Source organism: Gavia stellata, chromosome 7 (genome assembly GCF_030936135.1).
Source record: "Gavia stellata isolate bGavSte3 chromosome 7, bGavSte3.hap2, whole genome shotgun sequence".
Classification (NCBI taxonomy): Eukaryota; Metazoa; Chordata; class Aves; order Gaviiformes; family Gaviidae; genus Gavia; species Gavia stellata.
In genome coordinates this window covers 38,539,559-38,564,555 of record NC_082600.1, presented here as the reverse complement: position 1 = coordinate 38,564,555, position 24,997 = coordinate 38,539,559, and the positions used below count along the sequence as shown (strand labels likewise).

Genomic DNA, 24,997 nt, shown 5'->3' with positions numbered 1-24,997 from the left:
TTTACTGTCATGTGACTCCGCTGGTCGCTACCAGCCCCAAAGAGTCCTATTTCATGGAGAGGAAGATCACAACTAGCAGCAGAAAGAAGAAACACATTTACACATGTTGCACTGAGCAGTTTGCATTTATCACTCCAGCTTCTCAGTAAATCCCCAAATAGAAATCTATCACAGTGGTTTTACATAGGAAGAAGCAAGGCACAATTAGGGGCCTGGACTTGGTGAGGCTGTGGAGGAGCCTCCGACTGCAGGTTATATTCAGAAAGCTGGAGATACCAATCTAGAATGCTTCTAAAAGGCAAAACAAAACTTCTATCTGTATCCCCTATGTAAACACCAGATAACCCCCACCTCCATCATCAGGTGGGTTTATTATTTACCATTAGATTACCTTTATTTAGCATGGGAAACTGAGTGCACACGCTGACTCGATGTGAACAATCTGCTCTGGGCAGTCTGAAACCTGGAAGAAAGGTATCACCCTGAGTGCTATAAAAGGAATTTTTGGCACATGAATCCAGACAGTGATCAGATTCTCTAAAACATAATCCATGCTACAGCCCAAATTCCTCCCTGTGGATTATAACAGCGAAGAAAGGGGTCCCAAGACTTCTATGATAGCATAACATCAGCTTCTGGATCTTGGTGGAACTGTCATGAGTTCTGTGATAAAAGGAATTATTCAAACATTTTTAATACAGTAAAAATTGTTTCTCTACTCTCTCTGACAGTGGCTTGGAGGAGAAGTTAGGGCACAGGGAGAGAAGCTAGTTGCAGACAGTTGGCCCTGAGGTGCCAAGCTCTCATTCGGAACAGGACTACCTCAAAGAATTAATCCAGCAGAAGATAAAGTACACCCAGATTTATTTCAGATTGTTTTCTTATACACATTTACAGGGGAAGGGATGGGCAGCTGGTTGTTCTCATCAATGAAACCCTAAGCAGGAGGAATTCTCTACTGGGAAGCTGACTGCTCTAAGGCCTTCTTATACTTTCACATGGCTTAATAGACCAGAGAATCAGAATTGTTGGGGTTTATTCAGCTAACAAATATTAAGTATTCTGGTTTCATTAATAGTATCCTTTTGAAGCTATGAAGAGTCATTTAATGAGTGAGACTCCACTTATGTATTCACTTCTGTCCAAGATCCCAGCTGAAATGAAAGTCAAAAGCATCATGCCAGCCTTCAGCTGCTATCATAAAATCATTACAGAACATTGTATAATTAAGTCCTATTTGCAGTTTCATTTTAAAACACATCCTGGCCTGGCCGCTCTTGACTAAACTTGAGATGATTTGGCAGCGTTATGTGGGATTACGCACTGAAATTAGCCGAACGTGTGCAGGCCAGGCTGGAGGTGCTTTGGTTGTGAGATTCAGGACCAAATGCGCAGGCAGGAGCTACAGCTTCATTGTGAAACGGCAGGAACAGAGCTGTAAGGAGGAAGTTTGCACAGTACCTGGGAGTGCTGCGGCTGCCTAGAGCTGGCACTCCCAGTCTTTTACTTTCCTGCCCACCAGACATGTCTAAATATCTTGAGAAAAACAAGAAGCAAAACAATAGGTGACTGTAGTGTGAATAATAAAAGCCTGGCTTCCCTCTTGGAACCTGACTGCTGCTCTTAAACTGCCCCAGCTGCGCTCTCACGGTCCAGGATGTCAGCACGACTGCTCCAGTGAATTAATGCCTTGTGTTCACTCCGGGGCCATCTACGGCACCCTTTTATAGACTGTATTGTAAGACTGGGGTGGGTTCCTGGGTCAGAAGGTCAGCACTACCTCTCTACTCAAGAAAGCTAGGTTCTATATGATGCTATTCCAGCAACAGCAAAAAAAAGGTTGAAAATAATACTGCATATGGCATGCACTGAGTTGCCATCAGTATAGTGCTTTGTTCCTAGCAGGAACAGGTAGAACAGACATTAGAAATACTCACTGACAGATCCTGAGGGATCTCTGGTAGAGCAAAAAGCTTTCTAAATATATAATAGACTGTGTGACTGTACAAGCTGACTGGAAGGCAAGGGCCAAATTAGTCCTGGCTGAAACTCCATGGATTTCAGGCAGCTCCCTACAATGAATTTCTCCCTGCAACAGAGTGCAGTTATTCTTTCAATACCAGGAGCCCTCATGTGTCCAAATCATTCCAAGCTAATATCAGACTTCACTTACTGTGTGTTTTGATTCTTTAGCATTACTGAGAGAAGAAGAAAAAAGATGCCATACAGCCATCTTAAATAGTTCTTTTCTGTAACTGCAGTCAGTTCTTCAAAGGCTGGTGTGCTGTCCCACTGCCAAGTACAACAGCACAGTCCTTCCCTCCCTCCTCTTGATCCCAGTGACAGAAGAGCAAATCATAAGCCAGGTCTGCTCCAGACCATGTCTGAGTGGGTACCAGCCATCTGAAAAGGCATGTCCTTCCCCCCATCAGTGCAGTCTGCATTCCCATGGTTCCTACTCATCTTGGGTTTGGAATAGAAGAGTGAAATCACCAGGGCTGTCACTCCAGTACACTCAAATCTATTTAAAAATAGACACAAAAGGGAAAAGAAAATATATACTCCTTGCTGATTTATCTATTAATACTGGAGAGCAGTTGTGTCACTGATGTTTTGGAGAAGGATCAGACACCTTCGTAGTCAAACAGCACCATCCAACATATGGCAGTAGATGAAGGCTGCCTTTTGCCTCTCACATTCGCTCTGAATCCTTCTAAATCATCCCTGCCAACACTATACGATCCTTGAGGATCATTAACATTCGTCAGAAGAGCAAATCTCTCACTTATGTAATACGTTAGGTTGCACCAAACAGCAGGTATGAAAAGTTCCCTGGGGGAAGACACCTGCAGAGTCTGTTCCTTGACCTTCAGCTCTGCCACTCTTACAGATGGCTGCTGTTTGACTCAGAACGCACGAGCGGTACACACTCAGAATATGTCTCAGGAACAAAACATTACCTCTTCTGAAAAAGAGCAACTTTATAGATTCATTTGGCAACTGATGCTCCTTCCAATTTTGATCAAATGAAAAGCATTCCTGTTTAAAATAAGAAACAATTGAATACATTCCCCCATTCACTCTCTTTGTGAATATGCACACCTCAGAGTGCAAAACATTTAAACAGAGATTGTTGTTGGAAGCGTTATTCTGTAAGAGCTGCTCAAAACACTAAAGACACATTAAAAATATTCTATTAATGAGCTGAGGTCCCTCAGCGCAGCCTGGAGCACACTGTAACTCACATGTCATTGGTACAGGTAAAAACCTATTCCTTCTGACTGCAGGAGGTAATCTAATTCAATTTATTTCAGCTAAATGTAAATGGACTCAATGTAAAACTTCCACCAACACTCTTACACCTAAATTTCTCTCTGATTTCCTAGCAAACATAGATGTGACTTCCCAAGGAAACATACAAAGATGGACTTCTCCATAAGCCTGTATAGATATGGGGATTTAGATGTCCTTTAAAGACAAGTAAAAAGGAAGAAGCAGGTGAGGAAGTTCCAGCATTTATCAGGTCAAATGTTTACATGCTACAGAAGGAAAATGCATGCTATTGATCCCAGTATAGTAGCTTTCCTCACATTCTTCAAGGCTCATCTGCTCAGTGTATCAGGCACTCCTGTTATCCTGGGAGATATAGTGGCTGACTTGCCAACAAAGTGGAGAAAGGCCACTTGAAATCTTTTTCTTCCTCAGGGCAGTATGGTCATACTCTCAAAGAAAACAAATCTTCACACAGTACATCTCCCCAACACCATCCACATATTAGAAAGCATGTATTTTACACTGGAAAGAAGGGAAGGATCTTGCCACTTTAAATAGTCCAGTGAATTTTTTCTTCTGCGGTCACCTGGGGCTCTTTGTTGGTATTTGCACTGAGGTGCCCTTCCATTACATGTACACACTGGGAATTTTTGATTCATTTGCTCTTCTACCAATCCACAGTTCAGCTTCTACCAGTTTATAAAAGATCTGCACTCAGTTGGTGTTTGAAGAAAAGGCAAGAGAGAGCCTGGCTATGCCCATGCTATGCAATGACTGACTTACGTGGGAACTCGCGGGACTGAAGGATTGGGCCCAAAGATTCGGTAGCTCAGAGCAAAGTCAAAGAAGTTAGGTGCCAGAAAGTTTGGAAGCTGAGATATGTAGTTAGAAGAGTGTCTGCCGCTGTGACAGGTGGAGACTGAAAGCAAAGAGTGAGGTTCTGGTTTGGAAGGAAGCAGATGACTACATGATCAGTATGGCAGCAGAACAGATATAGCTGGATTTCATGAGGATTTTATCTTCTTATGAATGGCAAGACGAAGCTGTTTGCAGGCACAACCAAATCAGAAAGGGAAGCAAAACCCACATGACATTCAACCTGCCTGACAGAAAATGGGACCTGCACACTTGCTGTGGGACACAGCAGTGCAGAGTCCTCACTAGCAGTAAAAGGAGAACATGAAGTGATGAAGTGATCACCCTGCATGAAGTGATCACCCCTTGCTCAGCTCGAATTACCTTGAATCACAAATCCCTCTCGATCTTCCTGGTTGCTCTGGCTCTGCGTTCATTGCTGAACTCCCTACTCTTGAGTTAAGGGCCAGAAGTATTTTGGGAGCGAGCAAATCTGTTTAATTTCTCCCAAATGTCCCATCTCAAAGTAATGGCATAATACCTGGCTCATTCTTTCAGCTCTGCCAAACAATGACTGCCAGGAAAACAGCTTACTTCAGTCATTCCTAACAAAATATAGTTAGCTCTTTAACACACAGCCTTCTTTTTACTTAGTCTAACTGCTTCTTTTTTGGTGCAGGTCTTTGTAGATTCCCTTGGTTTATGCCAGCTGCAGCCCTCCCACGGAGAGCAACTTGCTTCTTATGAGAAACAAATAATTCTACATTTGCAGCATTTTTCAGCTGGAGCATTTCCCAAGTTCCTCCAGTTCTGACTTTACCTTTTTTCTTGGCAGCCTGCACAAAAGGACACAGGCACCCACCTGCAAGGCAAGCTATTGGCCTTAGCTTTGTCTCTCAAAAACCTGACTTTCTGTAATCAATTCCAGTGAATGATAAACCTGGAAGAGCAAGATTAACTGTATCACTGTGCTAAGATGGTCAAAGTTGCCATGTAAATACACTGATAATGGACTTAAAAAAACAAACAACAGTAAACGAGAGAGTTCTTACTTCCCTGCCAGAAGTGAGTGTCCCTCTGCCAGAGCACCACTATGCAAACAGCTAGGTGGGCACTCAGTATATGCAAGGGCTTTGAAGCAGGAGGCTGAGAGGAAGCAGTTAGTGACGTGTAAAGATGGGGAAAGAGGGAGAAAATGGTCTGGAAAATCTTTAAAAAAGAATCTGCTGCACAAAGGAAAAGATTTCTCTAGTGTCAATCCCTTTTGGAGCTCTTGCTCATTCATTTGTGGTGAACTGACCAACACCAACTGGATGGCCACACTCTGCCCAAGGACCGTCTCCGTGGGGTGACAGCGAAGAGGCTGGGGCAAGGAAAGGAAGCAGGAATCTCTTGAAAGTATCATAAAAAGGCTAACTGATTCCCCTTTGGGAAGATACTAACCATTAAACTGGTTTCCACCAAATTCTGGGAGAACATTAAAAATGCCCCATGGTATTTTCTTCTTTTTTAAAAGGGACCTGTACACTGTTCATAGCCCCTGCTACAGAGTTAAGAAGTGAAACACTCACTGGCTGGTCAGTCTCTGCCTAATGGGACAGAGTCTTGTTTGTGAACTTTCCTGGGACTCTGTATGTGATGGGAGGTACTATACAAAATGAGAGCCAATGGTTTAATGAATAAGGCATCACAGTGGATCATACAACATGTGGATCCAATTACTGATTCCGGTACAGACTTCTATATACCACTAAGAGAGTCCCTTCAACTTTTTTGCTATATCCCTTCTGAGTAAAATGACAATAACATCTCCTCACCACGTATTAATAATTTACCATAGAGAAATTAATTCCTATTTGTACTCAGTCCTGTACTAGGGAAGCAAACATGGCAAAGATAAGCGTGCCTGCACTTGCATAGCCTAAGCAGCCATTGCAAGTCCCCTGAAGGATTCTGATATACAATCAATTATACAGAGTGTGCACTGAATGGGATTATTTAAGCCAAAGAGCTTTAGTGACTAATATGGCCTTGCACAAGCTTCTGCAGTGCTGTAAACCTTGCTTTCAGTGATTTTAGCTTTCATGGATTTTAAATGATTTGCGCAAAAGTGTTACAATGCACCTTCAAGTGGCCCTTAATAAATAGATTTTACTTTAGAAAGGGTTTCTTACTGAGTCTACCAAGAAATATTTGCATGTGAAATGAAGAAATTTGAATGAAAACAGGTTTGTTTATTTTAGAAGGCACTGCAGCCACCCACTGCATGGCTGAGTTTCCAGCATACCAGTACTGGATGCCAAGGAGCTTCAGGAAGGGAAAGAAGAAACAGAATGGGAAACTGAGCAGCTTAGCTTCTTTTCACATTAATCGCCAAAAGTGGGCAGCACCACTGAAATAATATTCTATAAAATCTTCTCTTAATTCAGAAGGCTTACTGTTTATTTCCTACCCCAGTGTCTACATGCAGAAATCCCAAAACATTGCGGGAAACAACATTAACTCTATGTTTATCCAGAAAAATAGAAGTATTCTTCATGAACCAAATTAGTAGGTTTAGGACCAAAAAGAAGATGCCATATTATTATTGTACATCTTCATGTACTCAAGCAACATTTTTTTTTCTGGAATGAAAAAACATCTCTTGTGCAGAATAAGCATCAATGTAGCAGTTAAGGCAATAGCACATAAGTCCCCTGTACAGAAAGCTAGAACATCACCTTTCTAGCTAAAATACACATAGTAGTCATATGAAAATGCACCCTTAACGAGCATGAGGAGATGAGACCTTGGTTTAACAGCTCATCTGATAGAGGCTGAGATGTGTGCTGCTGTGTTAACACCCTTCCAGGGAAGTACTTTAATTCCAAATCAAGAAGGAATATCACCACCTCCTGAGTCATCAGCATCACTTCCTGCCTTTCTGTGTGCATGTTCATAGGAAATCTTTCATCTAATTTTCTTCAAAGTCCAATCCCACTTGGCTAGCAAGCTCAGGCAAGATCCAGCCAACAACAGTATAGGCACAACAAGTTTCAACAAAAATATTTGTTGCAAGAACACACTTTGATTCATTTGCCCTTCCTTGGCTGAACCTCGACTACACCCATACTGATGCACACTTGCGGAGTGCTGTTGCCATGTCAGCATCTAAGTTCAATTTCTGCACTCCCTTCTGGCTTTTAAAATTACTCAGGTGGCTGCACAAGGGGCTACAGAAATTACAGGGAGATGGCAGAGTTGGTGAGAGGACCCGCCTGAGAAGCAAAGAAAGGGGAGATACCCACACTCTACCAGCCCATCCCCATCCGATCTGCCCACAATGTGCTGTTGTAAAGAGTTTGCAGTGAAGCTGGGGATTTGGCACTGACATGGTGTGGAATAGTCATCAGATATTTAAAACAGAGCTGAGAGAACAAAGAAGGGCTTTGTAGTGCAAGGCAGCATTGAAAACCCTGAGCCTCTGCCAGCCAGCTTGCATGGAGTGTTTGCTAATGTACACAGTGGAGTGCATTCCTCTCATTTGATTACATGATAGTTTTATATACCAGGTATATGCAGAGGATTTTTCTTAACCCTTTCAGTCCTCCACCATTTATAGATCTTAAAGAGATTCTCAGTGGTTTCATCTCTGCCATCTTGTACATGCATGCAACTTCAGTCATGAAAGGCTGAGCATATGCTGTGGGCAACTGGATGTGGATGTGTATGTTACTCTTACCTATGTTGCTAGAAACAGCAGAAGTAATTGAGCATGAAAGAATTAAAAAACTAATTCACTCCTTCCTCATGCTATAGTTTTCTGCATCTCCCTTGATTTAAGCAGTGAGTATAGAGGCTTGTTTAAAGGACCACTATCATTCTCTCTCCATATTGTGAAATGAAGGATGCAGAGACTGCTATTATAGTTCCCACTTGTTAGTCCAGGGAGAAGGGAGCCAGGCATTAGCCTGTTGGCTAATACCCCATTCTACCATGTACTGTATTACACGGTTTCTACTTTAAAATGAGGATAATAGTACATGCCCTTCTTGGTGAAGTTCTTTGAGATCTATGGCTAAAATGTGTTGTCTGTAACCAGGCAATGCTCTATGCATTCAGGCAAAAGGACCTCTCATTCGTGCGATGTGAGGCATACAGATGGGGTGCAGGACCAAGGCCTAAAATGCAGGGGTTTGGGTGCTTTAGTGCCAAGTGGTTGAGAAGGGCCAAATATTCTTACTTTCCTGTTCTGCTAATGCACAAAATAAATTTCTTAGCCATAATTATAATAATACACAATTAGATTTTCAGAAGGTCTGCTGTGGTGCCTTTCATAAACTCTAAGCTGTAAAAACTATTAATTTATAAAGTTAAAAGATTAACTTCTGTTAATTAAGTTAAAAGAATGACAGACACTGAAAGAGATGTTTGTGGTTAAAATCCCCAGCACCCATACTGTTGCCTGTATTTTTAATGTTGGTAGCTCATAGACCAACATCTAATTATGCCCACAGAACCTCTGCGAAGCATTTAACTAGGAATAATTTTCCTGCTTAGCCACCGAGGGAAACAATCAGGAGATGAAAGAGTCTTGCCCAACATTTGGGTGTCAGAGGTAGCATTAGAATTCATGAAGTTCCTACTCCCATACTCCAAGTACTTAACAAAGCAGGGTTTGCCTCATAGGTAGAGAGGAAGTGTTTGGGGCTGGTGTCTGGAATCAGATGGACAGAGAGAAAGGAAGGTGAAGGAAGGTGAAGGTGTTGCAATGGTGGAAAAGAGTACACATGGGCAAGGAAGGCTGGTGCAAGATGAGTGAGGAGTGGGCCAGAATAAAGGCAAACCAAGCCACCGACCTAAGCCTCCATAAATTGCTCAGAGGTTCTTTCCATAGTGAGAATGATTTCAAAATAGGTCCCAAGATGGATGGGTGTACAGAAAGGACTTACAAGAACAGCAATGGGAGTCGTTCTGTGTTTTTGTACACATGAACAGGCAGACTCTTGATGGAATATTTGTATGTGCTTGAGTTTGTAAAGAAGAAGGAGAGTCATTTCCCAAACCAGAAATTGCATTATTAGATACCACAAGCAGGTTAACCAAAAGACAGAGACAAGAAGCAGCATATATCCTGTTTCCAAACTAATGGTATTTTTAGTAAAGAATGACAGAAAATTTGGCATATTGGCAGAACTAACTTACAAAAGAAGAGCACTTTTTGAAGTTACCACTTAAACACTGATAGCTCTTTAAAACTATTATTAGCTGTGAGATCCTTCTTTGGATGACAGAAGAAAATATTAAGTTTCTAATGGTATAAAGGAACTGGAAGGATCACAGAGGTTCTTACGGGAAAGTCTGATGTTTCACAAAGCGTACTGCAGATGATACATTCAGACAAGTATCTATGTCCTGTTTCTGGAACTGTGTATTATTCTTAATTAATTTTTCCTACTGTTAGATTGTGTAACTTGGAAATAATGTGACACTTCTGAAAGAGAAATATTTTCTATTACGGAAATTTATTTTGGACTATGAGGAAAGGCGCAGGAAGTACTCAGATGATAGCATTTCTCAGCAGTCTTTAGCTCTGATGATCACAAAATGCTGCTGTCTCAGTTTAACACTCTGCTGCATGTGAACATAAAAGACCAAGACTCATCTTGCATTCCTTCTCCCAAAGGGTCATGATACATAGAGACACTTCTGCAACCACAGAGGCCCACATGGCTCAGTTATCTTTCCCATACCATTAGACGTGTATAAATGTGTGAGACACAGCACCCTTGGATGCCAGGAGAGCATTTATGACGCCTAACTATATACTGCCTTCACTTCACAAACTGATAGCACTGTTTCCCAGCCATCTGAATTCCTCAGCTCAAATAAAAGCCAAAGAAAAACCCTGCTGCTTAGTCAAACACAGAAAAATAGAGGTGATGCTGGCAGAAGAAGCAAAATTTTAAACATGCTAGCAATTACCATGCTGCATCGAAAGAACAGACTGCTGTCACAGTGGCACAGAGCGTCAAGGTCTGCATGCCTCCCTGATGTAGGATACCCAAACAACTATGACAGCCAAAAAAAGCTGATCTAGACGGTGACTCTTAAGGAACATAGCCCCATTCTGATGTCCAACACCATGGACACATGAGCGTCCAACTCTTGAGGACTGGGATCACAGTGTGATGTTCATCTATATGGCCTTAAGCTTTACTTTTCATAGTCACTGCATTTGGGGTGATTTGAAGAGGTTTGAGTTCACTTTTAGTAAGCAGTGTCTCGCTTACTAAATAACAAGCCACGTCCCCCAGAACAAATGACTGTACAGATTACCTGGTTCAGTTTAAGGCCTTCAGATCTTTTCAGGGAGATAAATATAAGAAATTTGACATGTGAAAGGGATGAATCTTCAGAACTCCCTTAGGAAAAGGGCTAAGAGTGGCCATCAATTTTAGTGTCTTCAGGAAACTCCTTTGCAATCCTGTACAGTGCTTTTTAAACAATAAGTAATGTGGAAAACATGGAGCTGTACACACTGTTATCTCAAAGGAGAAAGCAGAAATTTGAATGAGAAATCAAGCTGATTATTAAAATAATCAGCGTGCTTTATACTGAGGCCAGAAAGATAGACAAAACAGAGAAAAATGACCCTTGTTTAGCATAATGTTACTTTATAAAGTTCACAGGGTATTAATAAGGGAATATAATGATTTCTCAAACATATTCCACAAGCAAATATTAAATCTCCACACCCATCCTGTGAATGGCTGCACTTAACATACAAAGCAGCCTTCCTTTAACATCACACGTGGCTTACACAACATCGAATCCTGCCAAAACATCCATGGTTGTGCATCGATAAAGTAATGAATGCACAACTCTGGGTGTTGGTTAAGCTCTGCATGGGAATCAGTAGAGGGAACACGTAACACTGTGGCTTTTTGAGTTCTACGAAATAATGGAAATGGCATCTTTTTTCCCCCCTCAGTGGAGTCATGGAACAGTAGATAAACTGTGCAAAACCACAGCTAAATATTTAGAACCCACAAGGAAAAAGTCCTTTGAAAAATCAAGCTATTTCACTTACAGGCTGGGAAGGAAGAGAGAGACAGAGGGTTTGTTATTGTTATTTCTATTTTTAAATACATACGAGATGCTCAGATACTATGCTAATAGGGGCTACATAAGCACCAAAAGAAAGAAGGGTAGGATTTTTTTCCGTGAGATTCTTATACCTTTATAGTGGTAATCTGGGCTTCAACCTTTAGCAGCACTTTTTCCAATCAAGACATCTGGAAATGTTTCAAAACTATTTAAAAAACCAATGGAAATACTTCAATATAAAACATGGCCTTCAAGCCATCTGGAGATATGATGGGTACTTGGAATTCCCAAGGATTTCCTCCAAAATGACTATGTTCACTATCTGCTCCTTGCCCACCATCACACAGTTAATATTTTTCATTTAAAGAATGCTCAAAGAAGTTTCTCTGATATTGAAGTATAAAATATAGGCTGACAAGGAAAGGTACTTCAAAGTTTTGAAATATTTTTGAATTCATTAAGTAATTATATTATTTAATACTCTGTATCTCAGTTTTCCCACCTGTAAAAGATTTTATTGTTAAAAGACATTTACTTAACTAGAAGGACTACTATGAGGCTAATGAATATTTTAAAAATATTTAAAGAAGGCTAAAGAAAAGCATGGGAAAATTGTGATTTGAAACACAAAATAAAAGGAGAAATGGGAAACATACAGGGAAGGAACTGAAGGTTATCTCCACATAACAGGACAGAGACTGACAATGTAGGATATACACAAATCTTGGATCGTCAAACTTCTCCTATTCTTCATTCTGCTCTTAAGTAAAACCCCCACAGATGGAGTGCACCTATAGTGAGAATGAGCACTTTTATTTCCCTGTTGATTTCATATTGATCGAATCAATTCTGTAAGAAATTTAGCATCCATCTCCCAAGAAAAGAGAAAATGTGCTTCTCAGAGTTCCCAGGAGTTAAAGCAATGATCCAAATCACAAAAAAGAAGGAAAAAAAGCCCTGAGAAAGAAGCAGAGAAATCAACTCAGACATAAACCAAGACAAATCTTTCCAGTTCAGAGACTGTGAGGACTTGACAGGGTGTCTTCATGCCTCAATCACTAGTCTGTTAACCATTGAACATATACTCGGGTTTGCAGCTGAAAAATCGTAAAATCGTTTCTAAATGTTAATTAATTTACATTTCACAGTCCACCAATAAGATTTAACCAGTACATTCTCCACAACAACTTGCGTTGCTAACTACCTCCAATCACACCTCACTGGTAATGCCTCAGTGATGAGGCAAGGCACCTTGAATTGGAAGTCTTCACCCATTTTGGATCCAACCTACTGTCCAAAACATGTTAAATTTCTGCAAGAGATGAGGAACAGAAATAAAAAAAATGAAGCACATTTTTAAGGTACCTGCTGCTGCATCTGAAAGCAGCTTTGAGACAGTCCCATTACTTTGCTTTCAGCATCTTTCACTGCAAGATCTTTTTTACTCACGTTAGCTAACTGAGCTTTTAAACAACATTTGGGATTGTATCACTGATCCTGTTTTATGCCCAGATATGTTCAGACAGAATGTACAGCAAGTTAACTGATTTTTTGAGGTTTATATAAAACACCACAGAGCGAAGCAGGGCTGAGGATCCAGGAGTCCTGCCTCCCATCCTGGCACTGCTGTGTGCACCACTAGCCAGCCACCATTCAGTGCTCCGGTTCTAGCTTAGCTTGTCTGGCCCAGTAATAATGAAAGGAAGAAAGGGTTTTTCACTAGGAATTTGGAGTATTTTCTCATAACCAACCAGCATGACCAGAAAAAGAGCCCTGATGCAGTCCGTAGGCCTAGTTCTCACTCCCCTGCTGGCAGGGCCCGAAAAGGCTGCCAGGGCCACAAGCCCTGCTCCTCCGGGAGAGGGGAGGGAGAATGTGCAGAACCAGATCCTGTCCGTCACTTCTGGTATCCTGCCCGTCATGTCTGCTCTCCTGCCTTCAGCACTGCCCAGAGCTTCACGGTTCAGGGAGAAGCAAACAAACAAAAATCCCCCCCTGCTTTCCCCTCCCAGCACCCGTGGCCTACGGTGCAGTGACCAAGGAAGTGGCTCTTCTCATTGCCCGCAGCCAACCTTTCAAGCAGACGAGATTAGGGCAAGGATAAACTCCAGCAAAAATCCCACTACCCATCTTGTTCTTCAGCCAAAATTAGAAAATAGGGCAGGATGGGCATGATTTGGTATCTTAAGGACAGAGAAGGGCCCTCCTGGCTGGAAACGAGGGCAGCTGAGCGTGCTGTTGGGGAGAAGATGGTGGCCTGGGGGAGGTTAGTGCACGGAGGGTTAACGTGCTTTTCCACCCGTACCTCAGCAGGGTGCCCAGGGTATTGATTACTGCCCTCCACAAAAGCAAGTCATCGGAGGGGTCAGAGGGGGGTTTTCTTATTTCCTCTCATGGTCACCCTCGGCACTAAAGCAGCAGCTGAGGGGCCTTCTCCTGGAGAAGGCACAGCAGGAATAATCCCGCAAGGGTGGGAGGAAAGGGCAGAGGCCGAAGGGCAGGGAAGGTCAGCGCTAGGCAGGCACGACGTGGAGCTGCCAGAGCAGGCAGAAGGTCTGTTTCTGGGTCTCCCAAGCCCTCCTGCCAGAAACTTAAGACGCACTTTGGGAGACCCAGGGATGGGGCTCATGGTACCCTGGAGTAGCCGACAGCTGACAGCGGCTGTCCCGGGAGCGGGGGGAGGAGGGGGCTCTGCGCTTCATACCCACTGATGCGACCGTGTGTTGTTCTGCTTGCGACAGCGCAGCCTCAATGCGCTTGTGGTTTCTTGTGCAAGGAGAAGCTGCACTCAGATAAAGAGAGAGGAGATGCCAGCTGAAGCAGTGCAAGGGAAGTGAAAACACTGTCAAGTTTCGGCTCACTGCAATGCATGTGTGCGCGTTTTCCAATACAGATGAAAGAAACAATGCAAAGCCACACCACAGTTGTGCCAGGCCATCAGAAGTCCTCAGCTGTGTGCTCTGCTCTGCCATGGACTTACTTAGCTTAATTCCTCTTTCACACAAAAGCACAAGTCAGCGCAGATCTTCTGCAGTTAATGGAGTCGCACCCCTGTACAACAGTCACAAGAGACAACCAGACCCACCGTTTGACCCCAGGTCTCGGTCTTGCTGTTCCTGTAATGGGGATAAAGACCACCACGTATGTCCACTCGGGCTGAAGGTGCACTCCTGGCACTCCTTCAGGCTTGCTGTGACCCTGAGAAGGTGCTGGGGGAACTGGGGGTGCAGAGGGGTTCATAACACCCCCTACACATACTAAGGCCTCAGACAGGAATCACCTACGTATTCCTTTCAACTCCAGTCTGACACGCAGTACTTTCCCCTCTCTGCCACCGGCTTTTCTCTTTCCTTTTCTTTTCACTTAAACACAAATGACTCTGGAATTGAACTTTCCTGGTTGTGATTACATGAGTTTGTGCAGGCCATGCACATAGTAGATTAATTCTCCCTCTCCTCTGCCATCTACTCCTTCCATCAGGCCCTTTCTTTGGCATTGTCGTACACTCCGTCATACAGTCTGCTTTCCACAACTGCATGAGACTTTGGTCATGGTGAGACTCAAGGCCTTCCTAACAGTTCCTACACAAGCCCGTCACTGCTAGTAACTGAGCACAAGACAGAGAAGGCAGGCAGCATTTTACCTGAACGCCATGTTTGATCTGCCCAGTAGGAGAGGCCAGTCAGACGGGAACACAGGCTTCTTGTACCAGATCACGCCAGTACTCTGCTTGCAGCAAAAGTCAACTCATTCAGAAGAAAGCAAAAAAAGTTAGTGTACCTAGCCAGTTGTGAAGTGGGAGTAGACAGAAATATTCCTCTCTTTCCTTCCTCAACAGGGCAGCCAAAGATATGCTGTTACATTGAGAACTTTTCTGCCATAAATTTGAGCCTCCTTTTTTTCCCCATCTGATCTCACTTATCTCACCATGGTTTCTGGCTAGTAGCGGAGAAACAAGAATTTAATTTAGATATGATGTTTGGATCTGGAACCAAACTTTCTTAGAAGACAGGGATGTTTGGTTTTGTGTATGTTTTGATTTAACCCATTGTTATGCTACATTAATCCAATTCAACATCTGAATTCCAAGTCTGACTCTCCCAAAAGTTAGAGCTCTGGATCTATTGTTTCATCTTTAGCAGAAAGAGAAACAGAAACCAAATAAAAATAAGGACAGGAGAATAAAAAAGGAAATTTACAGAACACCTTCCTGAGGGCAGCTGCTAAATCTCACAAGAATGTGCTATACCCAGTTTTGGAATATCATCTCTCAACTCAAGATAATACAGGTCCTGGTTATGAAAGTGCAAATTTCCAGGATGCAAAGCTGGGACACAACTTCATTCCCAATACAGTCAAGCGCACTGTGATTTCTCCCTAGCATTTTCATCATCCTGAGAGAGAGAGAACTTCTCCTTTTTCCTGAAATTAACCCTTTACCTCTGACAAGGAAGCCCAAAGAAGCAAGCTGGCTGCACAGGACTCAGACATTGCACAGGCTGAAAGAAGAAGACACAAAGCACTACCTTTTCCTCCGAATGTGCACAGACACTGCTTATTTTGGGCATGAGTGACTTAGGATTTGAAGGTATTTGCTGGCATATATTTAATCACTATGCTTTTTAATTACTTCTCTGCATGATGGATGAGTTTTTTGTTGAAATGAGGTCACAGTGTTTTACCTTTTCCTCCCATGCTGGGACTATTTGCTGTGTCAATTTGTGTAGCTTAGAAAAATATATGCATATCCTCTGAGCTGGGGCCTGGCACCATAAAGCAAGGCCGATTTTGGCTCCATCCACTTGGCAGTTAGTGAAAGCCAGGAGCCTTTGGGTGTGGGCTGTGAGGGCGCACGGAGTGCCCTCCACCATGCCGGGAGGAATCACTGCAGACACCTCTCTGCGGCCACGGGGGACGTGGGGCAACTTCGGCCTCAAAAGTACAGGGTAATGATGTGCCTCACCAGGACTCAACTCTCCATCTTTGCACAGCCATGCCACACTGGAGGGTAACAGGGACCCTGGGCTCTTCTCTCCTGTGCAATTTCAGGGAGAGGCAAGGGCTCTGCCCCTCTGCCCCTTGGTAGCACTATGAGACAAGCCTGCCACCCTTGTCATTTCTGTCATTCCAGCCACCCTCCCATGGAGTAGCTCAAGATGTGTGCTCAAAGCCGCACCTCTCGACCTCCTCTTTCTTTTCAGTTCTCCTCATCCTCTGCACAAATAACTCCACTCTTTCAACAGCAGTTCAAGTAAAACTAAGAATTTCAAGAGAGGGAGGACACTGCTGATATGTACCCAGCCCAAAACATATCTGCCAAGCTCTAGAGCCTTGAGCCAGCTGGCCTGGGCAGGGTGGCGAGGAGTCCTATGCCAATGACCTGCCCAAATTTGATTTGAGAGAAAAAAGCCTTTAACGTGACAACACACACAGGCCACCACCTCCCATTTCCACAAAACCAATGTCTCTGGCCAGCTTTGATTAGTGCCCTGGCTGGAATGTGGAAGGTTCAGTGTATAGTCAGACTTCAGTCACTTAGCGTCCCAAATCAGCCCTGGAAGAAAAGAAAAAACCAGACACATCCATTTGCTGCCTTCCCCAATCTGAACTTGACAACCATTTACGGCCTCCCCCAAAGATGGGCTGGTCTCTTGTCCCTGACCTTGGCTGTAACCTCCAGCATTGTCGTTAGTTCCATTAGAGCCTCCTGAGTCTGGACTCTTGCCTTCTGAGCCTGGCACTGGCTAAGGACGCACCAAACAGCACTGAGTGAGGGGCTCTGCGTACATGCCAGAGACCCAACAACTCATCAAGTCCCTTAAAGCCAGGAGAAGATATGGGAAGCAAGCAGGACTGCTGCAGTAACAACATCGTTTGTTCAGACCCCTAACCTCTCTGGCTCCATAATATCAACATGGTGAAGACATAAAGTGGGACTTTGGTAAAATAACTCCGGTCCTTGCCAAGCATTACTCTCAGTCCTTTTGGAAGGCTCTCACTGGAGTCCATGGTCATACCCCAACGTGTAGACTGTTCCACAGCTGGGTGTTCTCTGTGCTTGTGCCCCAGTCCCTTTCTTTTTGGGAATTAGATCCTGGAGAGGTCAGAAGCTCCAATCACACCAAATGAAGCTGTGGCAGACAGCCCTAAATTATTAATGTCTTTAAATACTAAGTGCACTCAGGAACTAATTCAGCCTGCAGCACACAGGCTGTGCATCAACAGGGTCTCAGAGGGGCTGTAGAAAAAAAATCTCACTAAGGACTGCGAAGCAGTAATTCTATTTGCACTGACATATTTGTCTCTCCCATGGACAGAGGATACATCAGTCATGAATCACTGCATTTGTAAGCATGTCCACTCTTCTCTTGCTGTTTCAGTCACTCCTCGTCCCTGGGAGAGACACAGCTGTCCTAAACAAAAGCTCCATTTTATTCACATCCAAGAAGGTAGTCTTGCAACTTGGGAGAAGATTGACACCTTTCAGTTATATGGCAAGAGCAAGAGCATCATACCTCCACATCTACAATCTGACTTGAGTAAGGACTCTGATTCTGTCATTGGAAAGACTGCAATTCATTAACATAGCTCTGCTATGCACACTTTGATATTTATCTTTAACCACATCCCTTTAAAACTAACTTTACTGACAGCTTACTTCTGTAAGCTTCCATTTTGCTATTCATTTAGTTTCATCCCCCTGTGACTGCGGTGGCTCCTACCTCTGGCTCCTCTGGCTACAGACCACTGGCACAACTGGCCTGCAGATAACAACTCTGACTTCGATGCTGTATTAACAGTTTGCTGTTTTCATGCAGTTTTAATTTTGTTTCAAGAGGAACTGATGCTGATTTTTACTCCTGTTTCAACATTTGGCAGAAGCATGAAATTGCGAATGTTGTAGGAAACAGGAAGAAAGTTTTACCTTCAACTGCTTAGGATGTACATGCACAAACAGCACACTCTAAGTGCATGGTCCTCCTGTTTATCTCCTCCACAGCTCAATTTTTCTGTTCTCTTTCTCTACGCTTCTGGGAATGTATCTCTTTCACTTCTGCTCATCTCTCTCCCACACCCATAGGCATGCACTGATTTGTTACTGCTAGGTCACTTGTGATTACAAGTCTGGATACGGTAGTTTATTGCAGGGTTGTCCCTGGCTTGATAGGCTGTTTGCTGTTTTGTTATTACAGTGCTTAAGCCTCGTTCTTCCAGTTTGCTCTCTTTCACACACAAACCACCACAACATATTTATTTTGAAATGGCAAACACAAAAATTCACTTGGGCTTTGCAAACAATTTGAAAGGGAATGAGGGAAAAGGGAGTTACGGGCCCTGGAAATGCCAGCCTGCCTGCCCCGCCTGACTTCTCTGAGTGTTTGCCATTTTTTCTGTGGTACTGGAGTATAAAGCTTCAAGTGCCGCAAAAGCTGCATGTCCCTTTGCTTTGCTTGGCTGCAGAAGCCCAGGCACAGCATATTCATCTGGGAAGCTGTTAGCTGGGCTTGGGGAAAACCACTGGGCTCTTTTGGCTATACAGACATTGGCAATAGCTGTTACAAGTTAGATTTGGCCCCCTAGAGCGACAGGCAACAAACACAAATAATTGAAAACCTCTAAAAATTATTATCGATGTATTTACACTTATCAAATATAACAGCAACACCCCCTCCCCCGCAATGTGTTTCAGGCCCCTTCCAAAAAGAGGGGGATTTCAAAAGCAAGCCTACACCTATCCTCACAGCAGACAGAATTTCCGTTCTATTTTGAAAAGTCCTGTGTATACCCCCACTGCATTCCTCTTCTTCCCCCTCCCACCAAAAAAAAAAATAAGGCAAACTTCTGGGCATAGCTTAAAAGCCACAAAACTTCCTCCATGTGTGTATTCTCCAGCTCCACTGCAGATATTTGGAGTTACATAAAACTGGACAGTTAGCGATTCTGGCAGCTGAAAAATTACAAAGTTCAGGGACTGAGGAGGGCGTGGGCCAAGCTGAAGTTTTCCAGAGCGCCATACCAGATGGAGCAGAGGAAAAACGCTTGTCTCTCGAGGCTCAGGAAGGTGGAGTTAGAAGCTCTGAACCTGAAACAAATTTCAGGGAATGTTCTCCGTTCCCTGTTCCCTGTGAACACTGGTATTGGCAGTGCTGGTTATCAAGGACGGTTTGGACCTTAAAAAGCAACAAATGTGCCTTTCTGTATGTGGCGATGCAATGCTTTTACAGTGACACGGCAGAGACTGACATGCTCCGGTTACCCTCCATTAGCCAGAGCTGTGCAAGCCTTCTCCCTTACGAACCAGCAGCATGTTTCCATTTCCATCTGGACAGTTGATGCATAAGGATGAGATCAAAGTGCATCATGTAATAACTACACTAGCTACAAAACGTGCTCCAAGTCAGCACATTTACACTAGAAGATGGTTTTGTGTTAGAACATCTGTTTACAGGGATGATGCTAAATTTAACTGTTACATTTAAAATTATGTCTGAAAACAGCTAACTCCTAAGATCCAGACTTAAAACTATCCAGGTAGGAACAGTCATTCTTCTTATCTACTCTGAGTGCCGAACAGTGTGTTAGTTAGCTTATATTGTAAGATGTTGGAATTTTTCAGTGTAAGTAGTCCCAGCTGGGTTTTAAAACATCCTGGCTAGTCAGGCTTAATTTTCTAGCTCTGGACAGGGTTTTAAAACATGCTTTCAACTGTGACTAGCTGTGATCACACTAAGGACAAAATAGCCTTTAACCATGTGTTAGTTAACAAACACTGGAATATTGTGTCCAGTCTTAAGGCATACAGTGCATGAAAGACATTGGCAAGCTGAAGTGAAGTCCAGTGGAAGGACCCTAAAACAGTTAGGGGCTGGAGCAGGTGACATATGAAGAGAAGCTGAGAGAACTCAAATTCTTCAGCCTAGAGAAGGCTAAGGCAGGAGACTTTGTATAAGAAGATAAAATATTTGAACTTGATTATTTTAATGAAAATGCTGATAAAGAAGCCAAATTTAGAGGTTTTACAGAAGATAATGTGTCCACTAGGATCTGGAATAACTCACTTCACATGAGCGAAAACCAGCCATTTGATTTTTGATTCTCATCACTATCTGAAATGGAAACCTGCCCCAATGACCTAGAAAGGAGACACTGTATATATCATGGTACCAACTACGACAAGCAACTGATTCACTTAATATTAAGGAGGAAATTTGTTTTAAAGACTGAATTTTCAGCACGGTGTCATCAGTTCTTAGTGAAATAGGCATGGCAAGGTTGACTCTGTTTACCTCTTTATTTTGTACACACAAAAGACAAACTTCTATAACTCAGTATGGAATCAGTCATCTAACTAAATAAAGTAACTACTTATGTCCTATGCGGTCTTGGTCAAGTCACTCAAAAGCTTACCACTTGAGATTATGGTTCTGCAGCAGTCTAAATTAAACTAACACTTGGCTTATGTGGTCCAGCTCTGGCTATGCATTCCTATTCCTCCCTTACACCCAACACATTGCTCATTACACCATTCACCAGACTCCCTGATCTAGGTCAACATAAAGCTCACCTAACAAAAAGTAACATATCCTTTTGTACAAACTAGGGTCACAATAATAGCTAAAGCTATAGGTAAGAAGTAACATTTAACTCTACTTTTCCATTTCATTTTAGATAGCTGTAATTTTCCTCAGGTTTGGGGTTGCTTTTGTTTTTTGAGAGGGGAAAGGGAAGTTTTGGAAAATTCAATAAAATGCTCATTCTTATATGCAAAATATAATTTCAACATGCCTTTTCTGTTACTGTCAGTTCACATTCCTTAGGAAAAAGCTGAAGTGAAAATTAATGAAATTCAGTGAATGCTTGCTGGAAAATGTTTGCTTTATAATGAAAACACAGGCTTGCCATAACAATACTCAGAATGGAAGGCAGAAAGCATTTCAAATACTTTTTATAACTTAGAGAACATTATGTAATTTGTTACTTAGATGTCATTAAGCTACATTAGAAAAAAAAAAAGACCAGACATACCAAATAAAAATTATGAAAATGCCCTTTTTTACCCCCTGTAGTACGGCCTGTAAGATTCAGGGTTCTGACCCCGGTAAGACCCTCAGTCTGGCAAGCAACTATGGGACTGGAAGTTGCAAGCTCCAGCTGCACCAAAGCTCACTCCCTCTGTGCTGGAGCCCCCTTGCAGACTACAGTGCTCTGCACAAGCCAACATTTTTCCTCTCTGTCTGGGATCTGGCAATGACCTCCTGCAACCTAACTGCTCTCCCCACCAGTCCTTTCTCCAGGCTCTGTGTTGACCTGGCAAATGCTTCTAGCTGTAAGGAGATGAAAAGAAGGTAAGGAAAAAATGGGGGGGAAAAAAAAGCAAGCCCTGCAGATGAAAGTCTGAGGCAGTGTTTTCCTTTCCAAAGTGCTGCTACATTCCCATAAGCTTGTGGTTTCCTGCATTCTGCTGGAGGGCTTTTTTTCTTTTTTTTTTTTTTTTTTTCAAATCCTTCTGGTGATATCTGAAGAGGGAAAATGTCCAGCACTAACAGGAGGCCTTTTGTTCTATTCGTTTCTAAGTGGACTTTAACCCAGTTACTACAGACTGAGTCACTGTAGAAACAAATAAAATAAAAGCTCTCTGTTTTGTCCCTCTGGACAGGTCAGGGACATGTTAAGTTCTGTTCTCCCTCTCCTGCTTTCTGGAAGCAATACTAGACCTGGCATTACACTGCAATAATAATGAACATAGTTTATGGCTGTTCTTTTTTATATGTCCTGGCAACCCCTACAGAGTTGATATTCCAATAGAGCCAGCATTTCATTAACAAAATAAATGCACCAGGGGTGTATCTTTGGGTAATGAGATGAAATTAAACCAGAGAAAGGCCAGCTACCAAGGACCAGTAAGATGTGGGTTAAGTGTGACACATATAGGTGCATGTCTGAGCTATTTTGGTACCTTCTCAGATCTCAGATCTCAAATATTTTAATGATTTACAGCAAACAACGGCTTGTCTCTGAATATGACTGTAAGATTCCCTTGCTCTCAGACTGAATTTTAGGCTGAATCTGAGGGTTGAATTTCAGTCACTCCTTGCAGTTCTGTTTGCTATGACAAGTTATATCCTGTCACTGTACATCAATTCTAGGGTAAATCATTATCTATTTAGATCCCAAACATGTAAATTAAAACAGATCTAAAAAAAATAAGCATCCTATGCATAGGCCTGTGGTTCCCTGGGGCTTACTGGTCTCTGGAGGCTCTGGAAAGTCTGTGCACAAGAGGATTGCTCCTCCTCTCTCCCCCCTTCTCTCACCAGCCCGCCTTCCCTGAAAATCTTTTTAACTCTTTAGCGTTCCCTGATTTGTCTGAGCTCTCAGCACTGGCAAAACAGCTGCCTGTTGTGGCTGGCAAGCGCAGAAGCAGGCTATAGGCTTGCTTTCGCCCCCCTTTTGTACCCTCCTCTAGAGCTGGTTACTTGGCTGCTTATCTAAAGCCATTGTGTTATTTTCCCACAGCCCTCTTCCTGGTCCAGGGTACTCAAACTCTTTTTTAAAGTGGGGAAGTTTTATACTAGGAAGAAGTTAGTAGTAGGTGGGCCAGAAATACATTTTTCAGCTGGGCAATGGGCATGCATGCAAAGCTAGGACAGCGATAGACAGCGACACTTAGCAGAGAGGATTTTGTACAAGAACATGACCACGCTGTGCTGCATGGAGAACTAAACACAGACAAAGCCAAGACCATTCCAGGCCATGGGTGTGAGTCAGCAGGAGTTTCACATGTGGCTGGTATTGTGTTGGGCATGGGAGGGCAGAGAGCACAGAGCCAGGACTATACCGATGCCAGAGCTGGTGTGCAGAGTCAGGACTGAGCTCATCATTATGCCAGGCCTCCTGCTGCTCCCCCTTCCCTCTCCCATTACCCAGCAAACTTGTCATCCTACAACCACGACACTCTGGGATTGCGTGCCTGGCAAAAATGGCACATGTTCCCACACCTGCTCTGAGCTGTGCCAAAAGAGTGTCCTAGCTGCTGAGGTTTGCTGGAGAACAGAAGTACTTTGGCCATGCCTCCTTCTCCTGGTTCAATTTCTTGTGCCAGTCTTGGGATTCCTCAGACCTGAAACAGTCCAGAAACTGTTGGTCGACCCCTTTCACTCTGTCAGAACAGCTAAGGGTAAAAGGCTCGCACAGCAAATGAAAAGTGATTATGAACTGTTACCCTACTGACTTCTTAACACTCTGTATTCTGTCCACAGGAGCCTATCAGTCTACACAAGCTGCAGCATGAGTTATGAAAAAACAAGTCAACTTGTCAGCAAAGGCTCTGTGATCTTGGTGCTACCTAGCATCATAATTCTTACCTAACTCTTCCTTTGGTTTATTCTGCAACAGTCACAAGAGACCAAAATATCGTCCAGGTTTAGCATAATTTGGGACCATAGGTGGCTGCATTATTCTTTCCTTCTTATAGTAGCAGCAAGGGACACATCGAGAGCCTCTTCCCTTACCGTGTTCCTTGCTACTACAGTATCAGGGTTTCACTGGGATGGTCCTCACATCAGTTGGGCCAATAGAAAATATGCAAAAGAAATTCCATGCCAGCTAGAGATCTGGATGTGTTTCAGAGCCTGTCAAGAGCAAGTAAAGCAGCAAAACATTCTGAAGTTCAGATGGCAAATTCTTTGGGACAGTTTCCAAGAAAATGTATGTTCATTTCTTGGCTGAATCCATCTTTAAACAGAAATTAGAATGGTGAACATGGGGAGAAATTTGTGACCAGCAGAAGCAAAACATCTGCTTTTTTACTAGAGACAACTGAACTCCAGATGTTGTCAACATCACGTAATTCTAGGAGTGCCAATCTCTTTGCGGGTTGCCCTGAGAAAGGTCACGTCACTGAACTCTTGGGTGACTAAATGGCTTTTGTACTGGAAAATCCACTCCCAGATGTGCAGTGCATGCTGGAGTCTGATGCAATTTGATTTGCTACCAGATCAGGCAGAGGGGAAAAAGTCATCACAAGGAGATATCCCACTTTATGAGAGCAAGCTGGTCTCATAGATGCTGCATGAGTTGTGCTTGTGCTCATTCCTCTTGAAACCTGTTTGAATGTATTCGCTGCTACAGGATGCTGCCTCAAGCTGTCAGTAAGATAATCAAATACCTTTACCTCAGCCTGGTTGATTTATAGGAATGGCACTCATCAATATAGATACAGTTTACAAATCAGAATCAATGCCGACACTGACTTTATGTTCCTCTGGAGAATATCATGCTACTGAGAGTGGTACTAACCACATGACTATGCATACCACTGGGTAGCTCTGTGAAGATGTCAGTGGAACTGATTTTCTTTTGTAAAAGCTGTTCTCCATGCCAGAATTTTTTTTTGGTCACAACTCTACTATTACTTTGCAACATGAAAAGCTTCTCAGTGAAAACTGTTTTTTTGACACTGTAGATACTAGGAGAGCTTAAGAATTTTCTGTGTAGCATCTGATGTGAAGTCAAAACGTGCAGCAGTGATATGCAGTGCACATTATATACTAAATTGACTAGAAAATGGGTTTAAGCAATAGAATAATGTAACTTGCATCCATTTGCCATTCAAGAAGGGATGCACAAAAGAGTCTGTCACTTAATTCAGTAGAGTGATCAGTGGGTCTGCCTGGGAACGTACTTATTTACAAAAGGGCACGTTATGGCTTTAGAGCTTGTTGGAGTGAAGCAGGCTTAAATATGAGTGTGCATATGAATTGTTCTATTTTATAACTTG

At 42.9% G+C, this 24,997-nt stretch overlaps 1 protein-coding gene across 2 annotated transcripts in view; it reads right to left on the bottom strand.

Moving 5' to 3' along the window:
- Positions 1 to 24,997, bottom strand: part of RAD51B (RAD51 paralog B) — a 402,585-nt gene that overhangs the window by 42,932 nt on the left and 334,656 nt on the right. The window contains exon 12 of one of the 2 annotated variants that reach the window (XM_059819771.1): positions 16,181 to 16,190. The exons of the other annotated variant lie outside the window; for it this stretch is intronic. Within the exon in view, the coding sequence (XP_059675754.1) occupies positions 16,181 to 16,190 (10 nt within the window). The remainder of the gene's footprint in view (positions 1 to 16,180; positions 16,191 to 24,997) is intronic. 2 annotated transcript variants of the gene reach the window in all.